Below are 22,718 nucleotides of genomic sequence, written 5' to 3'. Positions count from 1 at the left end.
CCAGCTCCCAAATCCTGGGAATCCTCTGAGCTTCCCCCACCCCCCCATTCCCGACATTCCCACTCCGGAAAACCGGGAATGACCTCCGACCTTTTCCCGTTTTCCCGCTGGCTCCAGGTCCTGGATCAGCTGGACGAGCACCTGAGGAATTCCCAATATTTCCGCTTCCTGTGGTTCCCGCACACCGAGAACGTCCGGATCATCTACCAGGATCCCACCGACCAGGCGAGGATCCCCAAAATCCCGGGAATTCCCGGGATCCAGCAGTGCCGGGGCTGGATTGTGGGAACGGATCCCGAAAAATCCCGGGAATTTCCGAGATCTGGCAATTCCAGGGATGGATTTTGGGATTGGGCTCCAGGAATCCCAGGAATTGCCAAAATCCCACAATTCCAGGGACGGATTTTGGGCAGGAATTCCAGGATTTTGGGGACAGATCCCAAAAATATCCCGGGAATTTCAGAGTTCCTGGCAATTCCAAGGATCTATTTTGGGTCGGAATTCCAGGATTTTTGGAATTCCAGGTTTTCCAAGCTCCTGGAAATTCCAGAGACAGATTTTGGGATGGGAATTATTGGATTTTGGGAATGAATCCCAAAAAATCCCATTAATTTCTGGGATCTGGCAATTCCAGGGGTGGATTTTGAATGGGAATTCCAGGATTTTGGGGACAGATCCCAAAAATATCCCGGGAATTTCAGAGCTCCTGGCAATTCCAGGGATAGATTTTGGGTGGGAATTCCAGGATTTTGGGAATGGTTCTCCAAAAATCCCGAGATTTTCCAAGATCCCACAGTTCCAGGGATGGATTTTGGGCAGGAATTCCAGGATTTTGGGAATAGATCCTTAAAAATCCTGGGAATTCCCAAGATCCAGGAATTCCAGGGGTGGATTTTAGGCAGGAATTCCAGGATTTTGGGAATGCATCTCTGAAAATCGCGGGAATTTCAGAGCTCCTGGCAATTCCAGCCGTGGATTTGGGATGGGAATTACAAAATTTTGGGAATTCCAGGTTTTCCGAGCTCCTGGCAATTCCAGGGATAGATTTTGGGTGGGAATTCCAGGATTTTGGTAATTTGTGCCTGGAATTCTGGGATTTTGCAAGCTGATGGAATTCCAGGGATGGATTTTGGGCGGGAAGAAGAATTTTGGGAATGGGCTCTGGGAATTTTTTCCAGAGCTGGGTTTTGCCCCACCGTGGAATATTTGGAATTTTGGGATCCCAGGATTCTGCAGCCCCCCTCTCCTGGGTGGATCCCGTTCCTCAATTCCCACTTTGTCGAATCCCTAAAATCCCTGAAATCCTTAAAATTCCCCAAATCCCTAAAATCTGTTGTTTTCCCATGGGATTTGCAGCCTCCCAGATCCTCCTCCAGCTGGTTTTGGGATTACGCTGTGGGATATTATCTCCTGGAATTCCTGCTCTGGATCAGGTAGGAAAATCCCAAACCCTAAAAATCCTGAAAATTCTGAACATCCCAAATCCCCCAAACCCCAAAATTCCCAAACCCCAAATCCCAAAAATGCCAAATTCCAACTTCCAACTCCTAAATCCCCAAAATCTTGAAAATTCCAAAAATCCCAAAAATTCCAAATGTCCCAAATCCCCCAAAACTCAAAAATCCCAAACGCCAATTCCCAACTCCCAAATTCCTGAAAATCCCCAAAATCCTAAATCCCCCAAACCCCAAATCCTGAATTTTAGCTCCAAGGTCCCAAAAATCCAAAAAATCCCAAATCTCCCAAACCCCAAATCCCAAAAAATCCCAAATCCCAAACTCCAAATCCTCTCAGTTTTTCCAGGAAAGTGATGAAATCCCGGGAAAAGGCCAGGAACGGGATCAGATCCCTTTGGGATTGGGATCATAGGAATTGGGTTTGGGGTCAGGATTGGGATTGGGATGAGAATCCAGATTGGGATTTTGATTGAGATCAAGACTGGGATTGGGATCGGGATCAGAATTGGGATCAGTATTGAGATTGGGATCAGGATTGGGGTTGGGATCATTGGGATTGGGGTTGGGGTTGGGATCAGGATTGGGATCATTGGGATCAGGATCTGGATCATTGGGATCGGGACTGGGATTAGGATCAGATTGGATCAGTATCGGGATTGGAATCTGGTTCGGGATTAGGTTTGGGATTAGGATCGGGATTGGGACTGGGGTTAGGATTGGAATTGGGATAGGATCGGGATTACAGTCAGGATTGGGATTGGGATTGGGATTGGGATTGGGATTAGGATTGGAATTGCGATTCAGGTTGGAATTAGGATCGGGATCAGGATTGGGATCCGGACGGAGATCAGGATCAGAACTGGGATCAGTACTGGGATTGGAAGTGGGATTGGGATCGGGATGAGGATTGGAATTTTCCAAGCCTGGTTTTATCCCGATTTTCTCCCTGTGCTGGGATTTTTTTGGGGGTTTTTAGGGAACATTCCTGGGAAAAGAGGAATTTTGGGAATTGCTGCTTTTCCAGGGATGGGATTCCAGGCTGGGGCTTCGCTGCCCTCTGCTGTCCACAGAAATTATGGAATTTTTCCGGCTGGAAAAACCAAATCCAGGAATTTTCCCATGTCCATAATTTCATGGATGCATGGAATTATTTGGGCTGGAAAAATCAAATCCAAGAATTCTCCCAGCCCTGATCCATTATCCCAAATGTCATGGATTCATGGAATTTTTCAGGCTGGAAAAGCCAAATCCAGGAATTTCCCCATGTCCCGAATTTCACGAATTCATGGAGTTTTTGGGGATGGAAAAACCAAATCCAGGAATTTTCCTGCCCTGATCCATGCCTGGAATTTCATGGATTTGAAATCCCAGTGGGAATGGGAATTCCAAAAATTCCAAGCCGGTCCCGAGATGGGAATTTTGGATCAAAGGAGATTTTTTGGGATGGGTTTGGATGTGGGAATGTCCCGAGGATTGGGATCTAAAAGGATCCAGAGGATTTGGAAAAGAGGGATTTGGAGAAAATAAGGATTTTGGGAAAAGAGGGATTTTGGGAAATCTTGGAATTCTGTCAAGGGATCCAAGCAGACAAAAAAAAAGGGGGGAAATGGGGGAAAAGTGGATTTTTGGGATGGAATTCCCAGCTGGGAGGGAATTCCCAGAAAATCCCTGGATCCCTGGCAATGTCCAAGGAAAGGTTGGGAAATCCCGGGATTTTGGGATTCGAATGGGATGGGATTTGAGATCAGTGGATCCCATCCATCCCAAGAATTCCAGGATTCTGGGATCCAGGACCCATCCTGAGGGATTTTTATGGAATTTGAGGATGGAAAAGGGAAATGGAGCCCTGAATTCCCAAAATTCCCTCTCAAGGAGGAGTTGGGAAGATGATGGATCCGGTCCCAGGCTGGGAATGGAGAGAATTCCCTGGGAAAATGGGGAGAAATTTCGGAAGGAATTCCCGGCTGGGCTGGAATTCCCAGAGAATCCCTGGGAGCAATCAAGGAAACCATGGAATGTTTCCCCGCCCACGGAATGGGATTTCAGCTCCATGAATCCCACCCGAACCATTCCAGCGTCCCCTGATCCTCCCCCAGCCGTTTTCCGCTCCCTCCCCGCCCTTGGCGGATTTTTGGGAAGCTGAATTCCCGGTTTTTCCCGGCAGCTCCTTCTTCCCCGGCCTGGTGTCCTGGATCAACCGCGCCTTCTTCCGGCTCCTCTTCAGCTCCCGCTCGGAAAGCGTCGACCGCAGCCACCGGATCCTCAACTACGAGTGCCGCTTCCGCCAGCACGTCCAGGACTGGGCCATCCCCATGTAATTCCCAGATCCCGGTCCATTCCCATGGGAATTCCTAGATCCCAGTCCAGGGTTGGGACATTCCCAGGGAAATTCCCAAATCCCGGTGCTTTTCCATGGGAATTCCATGATCCCAGTCCAGGACTGGGCCATCCCTATGTAATTCCCAGATCCCGCTCCTTTTCCATGGGAATTCCTGAATCTCAGTCCAGGACTGGGCCATTCCCACATAATTCCCTGATCCCAGTCAATTCCCAAGGGAATTCCATCATCCCAGTCCAGGACTGGGCCATCCCCATGTAATTCCCAGACCCCGGTGCTTTTCCATGGGTATTCCATGATCCCAGTCTATTCCCAAGGGAATTCCCAGATCCCCGTCCATTCCCATGGGAATTCCTGAATCCCAGTCCAGGGTTGGCCATCCCCATTTAATTCCCAGATCCTGGTGCTTTTCCATGGGAATTCCATGGTCCCAGTCCATTCCCACGCAATTCCCTGATCCCAGTCAATTCCCAAAGGAATTCCCAAATCTTGGTTTATTTCCATGGAAATTCTATTATTCCAACCCAGGACTGGGCCATCCCCATGTAATTCCCAGATCCTGGTGCTTTTCCCATGGGAATTCCATGGTCCCAGTCCATTCCCACGCAATTCCCTGATCCCAGTCAATTCCCAAAGGAATTGCCAGATCTTGGTTTATTTCCATGGAAATTCTATTATCCCAACCCAGGACTGGGCTATCCCCATGTAATTCCCAAATCCCAGTGCTTTTCCATGGGAATTCCATGGTCCCAGTCCAGGGTCGGGACATTCCCATGGAAATTCCCAAATTCCAGTCCTTTTCCATGGGAATTCCCAGATCCCAGTCCATTCCCACGCAATTCCCTGATCCCAGTCAATTCCCAATGGAATTCCATGATCGCAGTCCATTCCCATGGGAATTCCCCAATCCCGGTCCTTTTCCATGGGGGTTCCCAGATCCCAGTCCAGGATTGCATCATTCCCATGGAATTCCAAATCCCATCCCTTTCCTGGGATCTTCTCAAACCCAAAATTCCCTGGATGAGGAACAAATCCATGGAAAGAGGGACCTGGACTAGGGACAACATTCCCATTGGGAATATTTCCATGGAGATCCCTCCAGATCCCAATCCCAGGATCCCAAACCCACGCCACTCCAAATCCCAGATCCGTATGATCCCATGGGAAGAACGTTCCAGAACACTCCCCAAATTCCAGGATTTCCATGGGATGGAGATCCCTCCAGACCCCAATATCCGGATCCCAAACCCATCCCACTCCAAATCCCAGATCCATGTGATCCCACGGGAAGAACATTCCAGAACACTCCCAGAATTCCGGGAATTCCACAGGATGGGATCTCCCTCCCTTCCGTTCACCGGGAATTTTTTTCTTTCCGGGAGCAGCGGGAAAACCAAGGAGGCGCTGCTGGAGCTGAAGGCGGAGCTGGACCGGAATCCCGGGATCGGCGCCCACTTCCCGGTGGAGATCCGCTTCTGCCGGCGGGACGAGATCCCGCTGAGCCCCTGCTTCCGGCGGGACAGCTGCTACATCAACGTCATCATGTACAGGTGGGACCCGCCCGGAGAGCCCCAAACCCACAGGAAAGGGGGGCTGGAGTTGGGACACCACTCCCACCGGGAATGTTTGCGTGGGATCCCTGCAGGTCCCAATCCCAGGATCCCAAACCCGGGGAAAGAGGGGTCTGCCAAGGGTTCACCATTCCCACCAGGAATGTTTGCATGAGATCCCCGCAGATCCCAGTCCTGGGATCCCAAACCCATTGGAAAAGGAGGCACCATTCCCACTGGGAATCTGACCATGGAGATCTCTCCCGATCCCAATCCTGGGACCCCAAATCCATGGGAAGAGGGGTCTGCCAAGGGTTCACCATTCCCACCAGGAATGTTTGCATGGGATCCCTGCAGATCCCAGTCCTGGGATCCCAAACCCATGGGAAGAGGAATCTGTCTTGGGTTCACCATTCCCACCAGGAATGTTTCCATGGGATCCCTGCAGATCCCAGTCCTGGGATCCCGAATCCATGGGAAAGGGAGACACTATTCCCATAGGGAATCTGGGCATGGAGAACCCTGCAGATCCCAATCCCAGGATCCAAAATCCATTCCCTCTCCCATCACTTTCCTGGGATCTTCCCCAGCCCAGAATTCCCTGGATGAGGAACCAGTCCATAGGAACAGGGATCTGCCATGGGGTCACAATTCCCATCTGGAATATTTCCATGGGATCCCTCCAGATCCTGATTTTGAGGTCCCAAACCCATGGGAAAAGGGATCTGTCTTGGGTTCACCATTCTCACCCGGAATATTTCCATGGGACCCCTGCAGATCCCAATCCCTGGATCCCAAACCCATTCCTTGTCCCAGCCCTTTCCTGGCATCTCCTGCAGCCTGGAATTCCCTGAATGAGGAACCAATCCATGGGAAGAGGAATCTGGATTTGGGACATCATTCCCACCGGGAATCTGGGCATGGAGATCCCTCTAGGTCCCAACCCCTGGATCCTGAATCCATGGGAAGAGGGGTCTGCCAAGGGTTCACCATTCCCACCAGGAATGTTTCCATGGGATCCCCGCAGATCCCAATCCCAGGATCCCAAATCCATGGGAAGAGGGGTCTGCCAAGGGTTCACCATTCCCACCAGGAATGTTTGCATGGGATCCCTTCAGATCCCAATCCCTGGATCCCAAACCCATTGGAAAAGGAGGCACCATTCCCACCGGGAATCTGGGCATGGAGATCTCTCCAGATCCCAATCCTGGGACCCCAAATCCATGGGAAGAGGGGTCTGCCAAGGGTTCACCATTCCCACCAGGAATGTTTGCATGGGATCCCTGCAGATCCCAGTCCTGGGATCCCAAACCCATGGGAAGAGGGGTCTGCCAAGGGTTCACCATTCCCACCGGGAATATTTCCATGGGATCCCTGCAGATCCCAGTCCTGGGATCCCGAATACATGGGAAAGGGAGACACTATTCCCATAGGGAATCTGGGCATGGAGAACCCTGCAGATCCCAATCCCAGGATCCAAAATCCATTCCCTCTCCCATCACTTTCCTGGGATCTTCTCCAACCCAGAATTCCCTGGATGAGGAACCAGTCCATGGGAAGAGGGATCTGCCATGGGGTCACCATTCCCACCTGGAATATTTCCATGGGATCCCTCCAGATCCTGATTCCGAGGGCCCAAATACATGGGAAGAGGGATCTGGATTGGGGGCACCATTCCCACTGGGAATATTTCCATGGGGATCATTCTAGATCCCGATCCTGGGATCCCAAATCCATGGGAAGAGGAAACACCATTCCCAGTGGGAATCTGGGCATGGAGATCCCTCCAGATCCCAGTCCCGTGATCTCAAATCCATGGGAAGAGGGATCTGGATTTGGGACGCCATTCCCGCTGGGAATGTTTCCATGGGATCTCTGCAGATCCCGATCCTGGGATCCAAACTCCATCCTCTTCCAAGAGATCCCAAATTCCCATGGGTGGATCCCAAGGGGGGTTTCCCAGGGTCCCAAATCCATCCCTTTCCCAGGATCCTGAATTCCTGGGGGTGGATCCAGGTGATTCCTGATCCTGCTCCTGGGATCCCAAATTCCCAAGGTGGATCCCAGGGGTTGGATCCCACTGATTCCCCATAACAATCCCAGGATCCCAAATTCCCAGAGGTGGATCCTGGAGGTGGATCCAGCTGATTCCCATTTCCCGGAATCCCAAATTCCTGGGGATGGATCCCGGGATGATTCCAGCATCCCAAATTCCTGGGGCTGGATCCTGTGGTGGATCTGGCTTGTTCCTGATCCTGGGACCCTGAATTCCTGGAGTGGATCCTGGAGGTGGATCCCAGAGTTGGGTCCGGCTGATTCCTGACCCTGGGATCCATAATTCCCAGGGGTGGATCCCAGGGTGGATCTCGAATTCCTGGGGGTGGATTCTGGGTGGGATTTCCCGGGGGTGTATCCCAGAAGTGGATCCCAGGTGGGATTTCCCGGGGTGGACCCTGGGAGTGGATCCCTGGGTGGATCTCGCTGATTCCTGTGCCTGGGATCCCAAATTCCTGGGGGTTCATCCCAGGGTGGGGTGGGGGATCAGTCTGCTTCCCAATCCTGAGATCCCAAATTCCCGGAGTGGATCCCAGGGGTGGATCCAGCGGATTCCTGCTCTGCTCCCACATTCCAAGGGGTGGATCCTGAATTCCTGGGGGGGATCCCGGAGGTGGGATTTCCTAGGGGTGGATCCCAAATTCCTGGGGGTGGAACTCGGATTCCTGGGGGTGGATCCTGAATCCTGGGGGTATGGATTTCCCAGAGTGGATTTCCTGGGTGGGATTTCCCGGTGTGGATTATTTCCCGGTGTGGATTATTTCCCGGTGTGGATTATTTCCCAGTGTGGATTATTCCCGGTGTGGATTATTTCCTAGTGTGGATTATTCCCACTGTGGATTATTCCCCAGTGTGGATTATTTCCCACTGTGGATTATTCCCCAGTGTGGATTATTTCCCGGTGTGGATTATTTATTTCCCAGGGTGGTTTATTTCCCAGTGTGGATTTTTTCCCGGTGTGGATTATTTATTTCCTGGTGTGGATTATTTCCCGGGGTGGATTATTTCCCGGAGTGGATTATTTATTTCCTGGTGTGGATTATTTCCCAGGGTGGATTTCCGGGGGTGGATTATTTCCCGGTGTGGATTATTTATTTCCTGGTGTGGATTATTTCCCAGGGTGGATTATTTCCCGGAGTGGATTATTTATTTCCTGGTGTGGATTATTTCCCAGGGTGGATTTCCGGGGGTGGATTATTTCCCGGTGTGGATTATTTATTTCCCGGAGTGGATTATTCCCCGGTGTGGATTATTTCCCAGGGGTGGATTATTTCCCAGTGTGGATTATTTCCCGCTGTGGATTATTTCCCACTGTGGATTATTTCCTGGGGTGGATTATTCCCCGGTGTGGATTATGTCCCGGGTGTGGATTATTTCCCAGTGTGGATTATTTCCCGGTGTGGATTATTTCCCGGGTGTGGATTATTTCCCGGTGTGGATTATTTCCCAGTGTGGTTTATTCCCCGGGGTGGATTATTTCCCGGGGTGGATTATTTCCCGGGGTGGATTATTCCCAGGGGTGGATTATTCCCCGGTGTGGATTATTTCCCGGGTGTGGATTATTTCCCGGTGTGGATTATTTCCCAGTGTGGTTTATTCCCCGGGGTGGATTATTTCCCAGGGTGGATTATTCCCAGGGGTGGATTATTCCCCGGTGTGAATTATTTCCCAGTGTGGTTTATTCCCCGGGGTGGATTATTTCCCGGTGTGGATTATTTCCCAGTGTGGTTTATTCCCCGGGGTGGATTATTTCCTGGGGTGGATTATTCCCAGGGGTGGATTATTCCCCGGGTGTGGATTATTTCCCAGTGTGAATTATTTCCCGGTGTGGATTATTTCCTGGGGTGGATTTCCCAGCATGCATTTCTGGGGGTGGATTATTTCCCGGCATGCATTTCCCGGTGTGGATTATTTCCCGCTGTGGATTATTTCCCAGTGTGGATTATTTCCTGGTGTGGATTATTCCCCCGGTGTGGATTATTTCCTGGTTTGGATTATTTCCCAGGTGGATTATTTCCCGCTGTGGATTATTTATTTCCCAGTGTGGGTTATTTCCCAGTGTGGAATTTCCTGGGGTGGAATATTTCCCGGTGTGGATTATTCCCCGCTGTGGATTATTTATTTCCCGGTGTGGATTATTTATTCCCCGGTGTGGATTATTTATTTCCCAGTGTGGATTATTTCCCGGTCTGGATTATTTATTTCCCGGTCTGGATTATTTATTTCCCTGTGTGGATTATTTCCCTGTGTGGATTTCCCAGCATGCATTTCTGGGGGTGGATTATTTCCCGGAGTGGATTATTTATTTCCCGGAGTGGATTATTTATTTCCCGGTGTGGATTATTTATTTCCCGGAGTGGATTATTTATTTCCCGGTGTGGATTATTTATTTCCCAGTGTGGATTATTTATTTCCTGGTGTGGATTATTTATTTCCCGGAGTGGATTATTTATTTCCCGGAGTGGATTATTTCCCGGGATCTGACCCCGCCGTGGCTCCGGGTGTGTTCCAGGCCGTACGGGCGGGAGGTGCCGCGCGGGCGCTACTGGGGCATCTACGAGGGCATCATGCGCCGGCACGGAGGGAGACCCCACTGGGCCAAGGTAACGACGCTCACACCCCGGAAAAGTGGGGTTTATCCCGGGAAAAACCGGATTTGTCACGGGAAAATGGGAGTTTGTACCGGAAAAATGGGATTTATCCTGAGAAAATGGGAATTTATCCTAAAAAAGGGGGATTTGTCATGGGAAAATGGGAGTTTGTACTGGAAAAATGGGGATTTATCCCGGGAAAAATGGGAGTTTATAGCGAAAATTGGGGATTTATGCTGGAAAAATGGAGATTTTTTCATGGGAAAATGGGAGTTTCTACTGGAAAAATGGGAAATTGCACTGGAAAAATGGGGATTTATCCCAGGAAAATGGGAATTTATCTCAGAAAAAAGGAATTTTTCATGGGAAAATGGGAGTTTGTACTGGAAAGTGGGGATTTATAGTGAAAATTGGGGATTGATCCTGGAAAAATGGGAATTTTTAATGGGAAAATGGGAATTTATCCCGAAAATGGGAGTTTGTACTGGAAGAATGGGGATTTTTAATGAGATAATGGGAATTTATAGTGAAAATTGGGGATTTGTCATGGGAAAATTAGAGTTTGTACTGGGAAAATGGGGATTTATAGTGAAAATTGGGGATTGATCCTGGAAAAATGGGAATTTTTCATTGGAAAATGGGATTTGTACTGGAAAAATGTGAATTTTTCATGGGAAAATGGGAGTTTGTAGTGGGAAAATGGGGATTTATAATCAAAATTGGGAGTTTGTACTGGAAAAATGGGAATTTTTCATGGGAAAATGGGAATTTATCCTAAAAAAAGGGAATTTTTCATGGGAAAATTGGAGTTTGTACTGGGAAAATGGGGATTTGTTGTACCAGGAAAATGGGGATTTGTACTGGAAAAATGGGGAATTTTTCATGGCAAAATGGGAATTTATCCTAAAAAAAGGGGATTTTTCATGGGAAAATGGGGACTTCTACTGAGAAAATGGGGATTTATAATCAAAATTGGGGATTTGTCCTGGGAAAATGGGAATTTTTCATGGGAAAATGGGAGTTTATCCTAAAAAAAGAGAATTTTTCATGGGAAAATTGGAGTTTGTACTGGAAAAATGGGAATTTTTTATGGGGAAATGGGAATTTACTCGGAAAAAAATGGGGGGCAAATGGGGGGGGAAGGAAAAAAGGGAAGAAAATGGGGGGAAAAGGGAAAAATTGAGGGGAAATGGGGGGAAAAGGGAAAAATGGTGAAAAAACTTTGAAAAATTGGAATAAAGGGGGAAATAATGGGGGAAAATGGGAAAAATAATGGGGGAAAATAGGGGGGAAATGGGTGGAAAAAAGGGAAAAAAATGGGGGGAAATGGGAAAAATGGTAAAAAAAGGGAAAAACCTTGGAAAAATTGGAATTAAAGGGGGAAATAATAGGGGGAAAATGGGAAAAATAATGGGGGGAAAGGGGGGAAATGGGTGGAAAAAAGGAAAAATGGGGGAAATGGGAAAAATGGTAAAAAAAGGGGGGACTAAAGGGCAAAAAGATGGGAGAAAAAAGGGGAAAATTGGAAAAAAAGGGAAAATACTGGGAGAAAAACTGGGGGGAAAATGAAAAAAAAAATGGGGGAAAAATGAGAAAATGGTAAAAGAAATGGGAGAAAATGGGGAAAAAAGGGGAAATAGGGAAAAAATGGGAAGGAATGGGCAAAAACCAGGAAAAATGTGGAAAAATTGGAAAAAATGGGAATAAAACTGGGAAAAAAAGAGAAAATAATGGGGGAAAATGGGAAAAATGGGATTTTTAATGGGAAAAAAGGGATTTTTAATGGGAAATGGGGAAAATGGGGGGAATGGGAAAAATGGTAAAAAAGGGGGAAAAGATGGGAGAAAAAAAGGGAAAAATTGGAAAAAATGGGGAAAATACTGGGAGAAAAACTGGGGGAAATGAGAAAAAATTGAGGGAATATAGGGGGAAAATGAGAAAATGTAAAAGAAATGGGAAAAAATGGGGGGAAAAGGGGGAAATGGGAAAAAATGGGAAGGAATGGGCAAAAACCAGGAAAAATGTGGAAAAATTGGAAAAAATGGGAATAAAACTGGGAAAAAAAGAGAAAATAATGGGGGAAAATGGGAAAAATGGCATTTTTAATGGGAAAAAAGGGATTTTTAATGGGAAATGGGGGAAATGTGGGGAAATGGGGAAAATGGTAAAAAAAGGGGGGGGACTAAAGGGGGAAAAGATGGGAGAAAAAAGGGAAAATTGGAAAAAAAGGGAATATACTGGGAGAAAAACTGGGGGAAATGAGAAAAAATGGGGGGAAAATGGGGGAAAAATGAGAAAATGGTAAAATAAATGGGAGAAAATGGGGGGAAAAGGGGGAAATGGGGAAAAAATGGGAAGGAATGGGCAAAAAACAGAAAAAATGTGGAAAAATTGGAAAAAATGGGAATAAAATTGGGAAAAAAAAGGGAAAATAATGGGGGGAAAATGGGAAAAATGGGATTTTTAAGGGGAAAAAGGGATTTTTAATGGGAAATGGGAAAAATGGTAAAAAAAGGGGGGACTAAAGGGGGAAAAGATGGGAGAAAAAAGGGAAAAATTGGAAAAAAAGGGGAAAATACTGAGAGAAAAATTGGGGGGAAAGGGGGGAAAGAGAGGGGGGGAATGAGAAAAAATTGGGGAAAAATGGGGGAAAAATGAGAAAATGGTAAAAGAAATGGGAGAAAATGGGGGGGAAATGGGGAAAAAAATGGGAAGAAATGGGCAAAAACCAGAAAAAATGTGGAAAAATGGGAAAAATGGGAAAAAATGGGAATAAAATTGGAAAAAAAGGGGAAAATAATGGGGAAAAATGGGATTTTTTGATGGGAAATGGGAAAAATTGGGGGGAAATTCCCAAATTTTTCCAAAATTGGGAATTTTTTTGGGGGAATTTTGTCTTGCAGGCTCACAGCTGCACGAGGAAGGATCTGGAGCTGATGTTCCCGGAATTTTCCAAATTCCGCGCCCTGAGGGAAAAGTTGGACCCCGACGGGATCTTCCTCAACCCCTACCTGGAAAAAGTTTTCTTTTGAGCCCAAAAATCCGGGAAAAATAACGAAATTGGAATTTTCCTGGGAATTTTGGGGTTGTTTCGTGGAATTTTGTGGGAAAAATTCGATTTTTTTCACCAATAAAAGGTTCTGGAGAAGAATTTTTCTTGATTTTTTGTTTTTTAAATTCCCAAGAAAATCCCCCCCAAAAAATAAAAGAAAATCTCCCAACCCCCAATCCAAAAAAAACCTCCCAAAAATGAAAAAAATCCCCAAAAATAAAATAAAATTTCCCCGCAAATCCCAAAAAAATCCACAAAAAAACCCCCAATAAATCCCCCAAAATCTCCCAAAAATAAAAACAAAATCCCCAAAAATAAAATAAAATTCCTCCCTAAATCCCCAAAACTCCACAAAAAAAATCCCAAATATTCCCCAAAATCTCCCAAAAATTAAAAAAAAATCCTCCTAAGAATAAAAAATCTCCCAAAAAATCTCCCAAAAATCCCCCCAAAAATTCCACAAAAAATTTTTTTAATCCCCATATTAAATAAAAAAAAAATTCCTAAAAAATAAAAAACTCCCAAAAAACCCCAAAAATGAAAAAAAAAACTCCCAAAAATTTCCCAAAATTAAAAGAATAAATCCCCCTCAAAAATCTCAAAAAAAACCACAAAAATATCCTAAAAAATCCCCCCAAAATGCCCCAAAAATTCCAATTTTAAGCTGGACCCCATCGGGATCTTCCTCAACCCCTCCCTAGCAGAAATTTTCTTTAAAAAAAAAAATCAGAATTTTCTTTGCAATTTCCACAGAATTTTGGTGCCTTTTTTATTCTCATTTTTCCCTTTTTTCTATTTGATTTTCCCTCATTTTTTCCCTTTTCATTTCCAATTTTCCCTATTTTTATCCTCTTCTTTTTTTTTTGCTTTTTACATTTCATTTTTTCCATTTTCAGCCTCATTTTCCCCATTTTTATCCTCATTTTTCCCCTTTTTATATTTAATTTTTTCCCTTTTTTATATTTAATTTCTCTCATTTTTATTCTCATTTTCCCCACCCCCATTCCCTCCATTATTTTCATTTTTTCCCATTTTTATTTTAATTTTTTCCCCTCATTTTTTCCCCTTTCTGTATTTAATTTCCCCCTTTTATCCTCATTTTCCCCACATTTTTCTCTTTAATTTTTCCCTTTTTTGTCCTCATTTTCCCCTTTTTATTTTCAATTTTCCCTCTTTTTATCTTCATTTTTTCCTTTTTACATTTCGTTTTTCCCTTTTTATCCTCATTTCCCCCCCTTTTTCTATTCAAATTTTCCCTTTTTTATTCTCATTTATTTCCCCCCTTTATATTTAATTTTCCCCCTTTTTATCCTCATTTTTTTCTATTTGATTTTCCCTTTTTATTCTCTTTATTTCCCACCCCATCCCCTCCATTATTCTCATTTTTCTTCCCATTATTCTCATTTTTTATCCCATTAATCCGATTTTTTCCCCTTTTTTATGTTCAATTTTTCCCTTGTTTTATCCTCTTTTTTTCCCGCCCCATCCTCCCCATTATTCTCATTTTTATCCCATTAATCTGATTTTTTCCCTTTTTCCATTCAGTTTTTCCCTTAATTTTCCCCTCCCCATCCCCTCCATTAATCTGATTTTTTTATCCCATTATTCTCATTTTTTCCCCTTTTTTTATCCTATTTTTTTTCATCCCCATGCCCTCCATTAATCTCATTTTTTATCTCAATATTCTCATTTTTTCTCCCATTATTCTCATTTTTTCCCTTTTTTAATTCTCATTTTTCTCACCCCATCCCCTCCATTCATTTGAATTTTTTCCCTTTTTTATGTTCAATTTTTTGCTTTTTTATCCTCATTTTTCCCCTCCCCATCCCCTCCATTATTCTCATGTTTTACCCCATTATTCTCATTTTTTCCCTTTTTCCATTCAATTTTCCCCATTTTTATTCTCATTTTTCCTCCTTTTTCCATTCAATTTTCCCCATTTTTCCCCTCATTTTCCCCCCTTTTTATATTCAAATTTTCCCTTTTTTATCCTCATTTTTCTCCCCTTTTGTCTTCAACTTTTCCCATTTTTGTTCTCACTGATTTCCCACCCCATCCCCTCCATTATTCTCATTTTTATCCCATTAATCTGATTTTTTTTCCCTTTTCCCATTGAATTTTTCCCTTTATTTTCCCCGCCCCGTCCCCTCCATTAATCTGATTTTTTACCCCATTATTTTCATTTTTTATCCCTTTTTTATATCCAATTTTCCCCTTTTTTATCCTCATTTTTCCCCTCCCCATCCCCTCCATTATTCTCATTTTTACCTCATTAATCTGATTTTTTTTATCCCATTATTCTCATTTTTTCCCTTTTTTATCCTCATTTTTCCCTCCCCATCCCCTCCATTAATCTCATTTTTTATCCCATATTTCTCATTTTTTATCCCATAATTCTCTTTTTTCCCCTTTTTTATTCTCATTTTTTCCCTTGTTTATCCTATTTTTTCCCTCCCCATCCCCTCCATCAATCCGATTTTTTTTCCCTTTTCATTCAATTTTCCCTTTTTTAATTCTCATTTTTTCCCTCCCCATCCCCTCCATTAGTCTGATATATTTTATCCCATTAATCTGATTTTTTATCCCATTATTCTCATTTTTATCCCATTAATCCCAATTTTTATCCCTTTTTTATATCTAATTTTCCCCTTTTTTATCCTCATTTTTTCCCTCCCCATCCTCTCCATTAATCTCATTTTTTATCCCATTAATCTGATTTTTTTCATCCCATTATTCTCATTTTTCCCCTTTTTTCATTCTCTTTTTTTCCCTCCCCATCCCCTCCATTAATCTGATTTTTTACCCCATTACTCTCATTTTTTATCCCTTTTTTATCCTCATTTTCCCCTCCCCATCCCCTCCATTATTCTCATTTTTTATCCCATTAATCCGATTTTTTCCCCTTTTTTACGTTCAATTTTTCCCTTGTTTTATCCTCATTTTCCCCTCCCCACCCCCTCCATAAATCCGATTTTTTGCCCCATTATTCTCAGTTTTTACCCCATTATTCTCAGTTTTTATCCCTTTTTTATGCCCAATTTCCCCCTTTTTTATCCTCATTTCCCCTCCCCATCCCCTCCCTTATTCTCATTTTTTATCTTATTTTTTCCCTTTTCCATTCAATTTTCCCATTTTTATTCGTATTTTCCCCTTTTAACCCCTCATTTTCCCCTCTTTTTACATTCAATTTTTCCCTTTTTATTCTCACTTATTTTCCTTTTTATATTTAATTTTCCCCCTTTTTCCCTCATTTTCCCCCTTTTTTCTATTTGATTTTCCCTTTTTATTCTCTTTTTTCCCTCCCCATCCCCTCCATTAATCTGATTTTTTATCCCATTAATCTGATTTTTTTTCCCTTTTCCATTCAATTTTTCCCTTTATTTTCCCCGCCCCATCCCCTCCATTAATCTGATATTTTTTTTAATCCCATTATTCTCATTTTTTATCCCATTAATCCCAATTTTTATCCCTTTTTTATGTCCAATTTTCCCCTTTTTTATCCTATTTTTCCCTCCCCATCCCCTCCATTAATCTCATTTTTTTTCCCTTTTCCATTCAATTTTCCTTTTTTTTATTCTCATTTTTTCCTTCCCCATCCCCTCCATTAGTCTGATATATTTTATCCCATTAATCTGATTTTTTACCCCATTATTCTCATTTTTTATCCCATTAATCCGATTTTTTATCCCTTTTTTACGTCCAATTTTCCCCTTTTTTATCCTCATTTTTCCCTCCCCATCCCCTCCATTATTCTCATTTTTTATCCCATATTTCTCATTTTTATCCCATAATTCTCTTTTTTCCCCTTTTTTATTCTCATTTTTTCCCTTGTTTATCCTATTTTTTCCCTCCCCATCCCCTCCATCAATCCGATTTTTTTTCCCTTTTCCATTCAATTTTCCCTTTTTTTATTCTCATTTTTTCCCTCCCCATCCCCTCCATTAGTCTGATATATTTTATCCCATCAATCTCATTTTTTACCCCATTATTCTCATTTTTTATCCCATTAATCTGATTTTTTTTCCCTTTTTCCATTCAATTTTTCCCTTTATTTTCCCCTCCCCATCCCCTCCATCAATCTGATTTTTTTTATCCCATTAATCTCATTTTTTATCCCTTTTTTACGTCCAATTTTCCCCTTTTTTATCCTATTTTTCCCACCCCATCCCCTCCATTAGTCTGATTTTTTTTATCCCATTATTTTCATTTTTTATCCCATTAATCCGATTTTTTTCCCTTTTCCCATTCAATTTTTCCCTTTATTTTCCCCTCCCCATCCCCTCCATCAATCAGATTTTTTTAATCCCATTATTTTCATTTTTTTCCCCATTATTCTCAGTTTTTACCCCATTATTCTCATTTTTATCCCATTAATCGGATTTTTTCCCTTTCCCATTGAATTTCCCTTTTCAGCCTCTCCAGCTCCATTTCCCGCCTCTTCAATGTTCCCGACCTTGGCTCTTTATTCCATTTATTTCCATTTATTTCCCTTTTATTTTCCTTTTTTTTACCCTTTTATTCCCATTTTTTTATCTCTTTTCTTTTATTTTATTTTTTCTTCTCGGCCGCAGCTTTGGCGTCACAGGCGGGGAAAAGGGGGAGGGGAAAATGGGGGGAAAAAAGGAAAAATGGGAGAAAAAAATTAAAAAATGGGGTTTGGGTTTGTGGGGAGGTGAGAATGGGAAAAGGGAGAAAAAAGGGGAAAATCCATGGAAGTGATAAAAAATGGAGAAAAACAGCCCGGGATAGAGAGAAAAATAGAATAGTAAAAATAAAATAAAATAAAATAAAATAAAATAAAATAAAATAAAATAAAATAAAATAAAATAAAATAAAATAAAATAAAATAAAATAAAATAAAATAAAGTTAAATTAAATTAAATTAAATTAAAAAATAAAATAAAATAAAATAATAAAAAATAAAATCAAATAAAATAACATAAAATAAATTAAAATAAATTAAAATAAAATAATAAAATAATGAAATAAAATGAAATGAAATGAAATAAAATAAAATAAAATAAAATAAAATAAAATAACAAAATAAAATAACATAAAAACATAAAAAAATAAAATAAAATAAAAACATAATAAAATAAAATAAAATAAAATAAAATAAAATATAAAATACATTAAAATAAAATACATTAAAATTAAACTAAATTAAATTAATAATAATAATAAATAAAACCAAAAAATACACAAAAATTCACAAAAATATTTGAAAAAACCCAAAAAATGTAAAAAACCCCCCCAAATTCACCCAATTTTCCAATTTTTTCCTGGTTTTTTTTTCCCCATTTTCTGCCTTTTTTCCCATTTTTTCCCATTTTCTCCCCCATTTTCCCCCTTTTCCCATTTTTTCTTTTTTTCTTCCCATTTTCCCAAGTTTTTTCCCATTTCTCCCCATTTTTCTCCCATTTCTTCCCATTTTTCTTTTTTTTTTTTTCCCAACTTTTAACCCTTTGTTACCCATTTTCCCCATTTTTTCCCATTTTCCTCCCATTTATTCCCATTTTTTCATGGCCTTTCCAATTTTTTCCTGTGTTTTTTTTCCCCATTTTTTCTCATATTTACCCATTTTCTCCCATTTTCCACTCATTTTCTCCCATTTATTTCAATTTTTCTTTTTTTTTTCAATTTTTTCCTATTTTTTCCCCATTTTTTTCCCCATTTTCTCCCATTTTTCTCATATTTACCCATTTTCCCCCCATTTTTTCCCATTTTCCCCCCATTTTTTCCCATTTTTTCACGGCTTTTCCAATTTTTTCCTGGATTTTTCCCATTTGTTCCCCATTTTCTGCCTTTTTTTCTCATATTTTCCCCTTTTCCTTCATATTTTCCCATTTTCTCCCCATTTTTCCCCCCTTTTCCCATTTTTTAAATTTTTTCTTCCCATTTTCCCAGGTTTTTCCCATTTTTCCCATTTTCCCCTCCATTTCCCCCATTTATTCCCATTTTTTCCATGATTTTTTCCAATTTTTTCCCCATTTTCTGCCTTTTTTTCCTCATATTTTCTCATTTCCCCCCATTTCCCAATTTATTCCCATTTTTTTCATGGCTTTTCCAATTTTTTCCTGTTTTTTTCCCCATTTGTTCCCAATTTACTCCCATTTTTTCTCATATTTTCTCATTTCCCCCCTTTTTTTCCATTTTCCCCCATTTTTCCCATTTTCTTCCAATTTTTTCCCCATTTTCCCCCCTTTTCCCATTTTTTCTTTTTTCTTCCATTTTCCCAGTTTTTTCCATTTCTTCCCATTCTTCTCCCATTTTCCCCCATTTATTCCCATTTTTTCTTTTTTTCCAATTTTTAACCCAATTGTTCCCCATTTTCTCCCATTTTTTCTCATATTCACCCATTTCCCCCCATTTATTTTCATTTTTTCACGGCTTTTCCATTTTTTCCTCTTTTTTCCTATTTTTTCCCCATTTGTTCCCCATTTTCTCCCATTTTTTCTCATATTTCCCCATTTTCCCCCCTTTTTCCCCTTTTTCCAACATTTCCCCGATTTTTCCCATTTTCTCCCCATTCATTCACATTTTTTTTCATGTTTTTTTCCATTTTTTCTGTTTTTTTTCCCATTTTTTCCCATTTTTTCCCCATTTTTTTCTCATATTTTCCCATTTTTCCCCCCTATTTCCCCCTATTTCCCCCATTTTCTCCCATTTTTTCCCATTTTCCCCCCATTCATTCACATTTTTTTTCATGGTTTTTTCAATTTTTCCTGGTTTTTTTCCCATTTTTTCCCCATTTTCTCCCATTTTTTTCTCATTTTTTCCCATTTTCCCCCATTTATTTTCATTTTTTCACGGCTTTTCCATTTTTTCCTCTTTTTTCCTCTTTTTTCCCCATTTGTTCCCCATTTTCTCCCATTTTTTTCTCATATTTCCCCATTTCCCCCCCTTTTTCCCCATTTTCCAACATTTCCCCCATTTTCTCCCATTTTTTCCCATTTTCCCCCCATTCATTCACTTTTTTTTCATGTTTTTTTCAATTTTTCCTGGGTTTTTTCCCCATTTTTTCCCCATTTTCTCCCATTTTTCCCCATTTTCCCCCATTTATTTTCATTTTTTCACGGCTTTTCCATTTTTTCCTCTTTTTTCCTCTTTTTTCCCCATTTGTTCCCCATTTTCTCCCATTTTTCCCCATTTTTCCCCCATTTCCCCGCTTTTTTCCCCATTTGTTCCCCATTTTCTCCCATTTTTTTCTCATATTTACCCATTTTTCCCCCTATTTCCCCCATTTTCTCCCATTTTTTCCCATTTTCCCCCCATTCATTCACTTTTTTTTTATGTTTTTTTCAATTTTTCCTGTTTTTTTTCCCCATTTTTTCCCCATTTTCTCCCATTTTTTCTCATTTTTTTCCCATTTCCCCCCATTTTTTCCCATTTTCCCCCCTATTTTCCCATTTTCCCCATTTGTTCCCCATTTTCTCCCATTTTTTCTCATATTTTCCCATTTCCCCCATTTATTTTCATTTTTTCACGGCTTTTCCATTTTTTCCTCTTTTTTCCTATTTTTTCCTATTTTTTCCCCATTTTTCCCCATTTTCTCCCATTTTTTCCCCATTTTCTCCCATTTTTTCTCATTTTTTCCCATTTTCCCCCCCTATTTTCCCATTTTCCCCATTTGTTCCCCATTTTCTCCCATTTTTTCTCATATTTTCCCATTTCCCCCATTTATTTTCATTTTTTCACGGCTTTTTCATTTTTTCCTCTTTTTTCCTATTTTTCCCCATTTGTTCCCCATTTTCTCCCATTTTTTTCTCATATTTCCCCATTTTCCCCCCTTTTTCCCCTTTTTCCAACATTTCCCCCATTTTCTCCCATTTTTTCCCATTTTCCCCCCATTCATTCACATTTTTTTTCATGTTTTTTTCAATTTTTCCTGGTTTTTTCCCCCATTTTTTCCCCATTTTCTCCCATTTTTTCTCATATTTTCCCATTTTCCCCCATTTATTTTCATTTTTTCACGGCTTTTCCATTTTTTCCTCTTTTTTCCTATTTTTTCCCCATTTTTCCCAATTTTCTCCTATTTTTCCCCATTTTTCCCCATTTTCTCCCATTTGTTCCCCATTTTCTCCCATTTTTCCCCATTTTTTCCCCATTTGTTCCCCATTCTCTCCCATTTTTTTCTCATATTTCCCCATTTCCCCCCCTTTTTCCCCATTTTCCAACATTTCCCCCATTTTCTCCCATTTTTTCCCATTTTCCCCCCATTCATTCACTTTTTTTTCATGTTTTTTTCAATTTTTCCTGGGTTTTTTTCCCCATTTTTTCCCCATTTTCTCCCATTTTCTCCCATTTTTCCCCATTTTCCCCCATTTATTTTCATTTTTTCACGGCTTTTCCATTTTTTCCTCTTTTTTCCTCTTTTTTCCCCATTTGTTCCCCATTTTCTCCCATTTTTCCCCATTTTTCCCCCATTTCCCCGCTTTTTTCCCCATTTGTTCCCCATTTTCTCCCATTTTTTTCTCATATTTACCCATTTTTCCCCCTATTTCCCCCATTTTCTCCCATTTTTTCCCATTTTCCCCCCATTCATTCACTTTTTTTTTTATGTTTTTTTCAATTTTTCCTGTTTTTTTTCCCCATTTTTTCCCCATTTTCTCCCATTTTTTCTCATTTCCCCCCCATTTTTTCCCATTTTCCCCCCTATTTTCCCATTTTCCCCATTTGTTCCCCATTTTCTCCCATTTTTTCTCATATTTTCCCATTTCCCCCCATTTATTTTCATTTTTTCACGGCTTTTCCATTTTTTCCTCTTTTTTCCTATTTTTTCCCCATTTGTTCCCCATTTTCTCCCATTTTTTCTCATATTTCCCCATTTCCCCCCCTTTTTCCCCTTTTTCCAACATTTCCCCCATTTTCTCCCATTTTCTCCCATTTTCCCCCCATTCATTCACATTTTTTTTCATGTTTTTTTCCATTTTTTCTGTTTTTTTTCCCATTTTTTCCCCATTTTCTCCCATTTTTTTCTCATATTTACCCATTTTTCCCCCCTATTTCCCCCTATTTCCCCCATTTTCTCCCATTTTTTCCCATTTTCCCCCCATTCATTCACTTTTTTTTCATGTTTTTTTCAATTTTTCCTGGTTTTTTTCCCATTTTTTCCCAATTTTCTCCCATTTTTTCTCATATTTTCCCATTTTCCCCCATTTATTTTCATTTTTTCACGGCTTTTCCATTTTTTCCTCTTTTTTCCTCTTTTTTCCCCATTTGTTCCCCATTTTCTCCCATTTTTTTCTCATATTTCCCCATTTTCCCCCCCTTTTCCCCCATTTTCCAACATTTCCCCCATTTTTCTCCCATTTTTCCCATTTTCCCCCCATTCATTCACTTTTTTTTCATGTTTTTTTCAATTTTTCCTGTTTTTTTCCCATTTTTTCCCAATTTTCTCCCATTTTTTCTCTTATTTTCCCATTTTCCCCCATTTATTTTCATTTTTTCACGGCTTTTCCATTTTTTCCTCTTTTTTCCTCTTTTTTCCCCATTTGTTCCCCATTTTCTCCCATTTTTTTCTCATATTTCCCCATTTTCCCCCCCCTTTTTCCCCATTTTCCAATTTTTCCCCCATTTTCTCCCATTTTTCCCATTTTCCCCCCATTCATTCACATTTTTTTTCCTGTTTTTTTCAATTTTTCCTGGTTTTTTTCCCATTTGTTCCCCATTTTC

At 41.2% G+C, this 22,718-nt stretch overlaps 2 protein-coding genes across 8 annotated transcripts in view; one reads left to right on the top strand and one right to left on the bottom strand.

The window, feature by feature from the left end:
* LOC135297849 (L-gulonolactone oxidase-like) overlaps nt 1–13,077 on the top strand; it is a 40,742-nt gene extending 27,665 nt beyond the window's left edge. The window contains exons 7-12 of the mRNA XM_064415800.1: nt 118–225; nt 1,357–1,433; nt 3,622–3,771; nt 5,181–5,345; nt 9,913–10,003; nt 12,895–13,077. Coding sequence (XP_064271870.1) covers nt 118–225; nt 1,357–1,433; nt 3,622–3,771; nt 5,181–5,345; nt 9,913–10,003; nt 12,895–13,023 — 720 coding nt within the window. The 3' untranslated portion in view covers nt 13,024–13,077. The remainder of the gene's footprint in view (nt 1–117; nt 226–1,356; nt 1,434–3,621; nt 3,772–5,180; nt 5,346–9,912; nt 10,004–12,894) is intronic.
* Nucleotides 1–22,718, bottom strand: part of EFR3B (EFR3 homolog B) — a 316,353-nt gene that overhangs the window by 139,933 nt on the left and 153,702 nt on the right. The gene's annotated exons all lie outside the window — the stretch shown is intronic.

Source organism: Passer domesticus, chromosome 3 (assembly GCF_036417665.1).
Source record: "Passer domesticus isolate bPasDom1 chromosome 3, bPasDom1.hap1, whole genome shotgun sequence".
Taxonomy (NCBI): Eukaryota; Metazoa; Chordata; class Aves; order Passeriformes; family Passeridae; genus Passer; species Passer domesticus.
The sequence above is the reverse complement of the archived record's forward strand: the minus strand, read 5'-3'. Positions and strand labels throughout refer to the sequence as shown.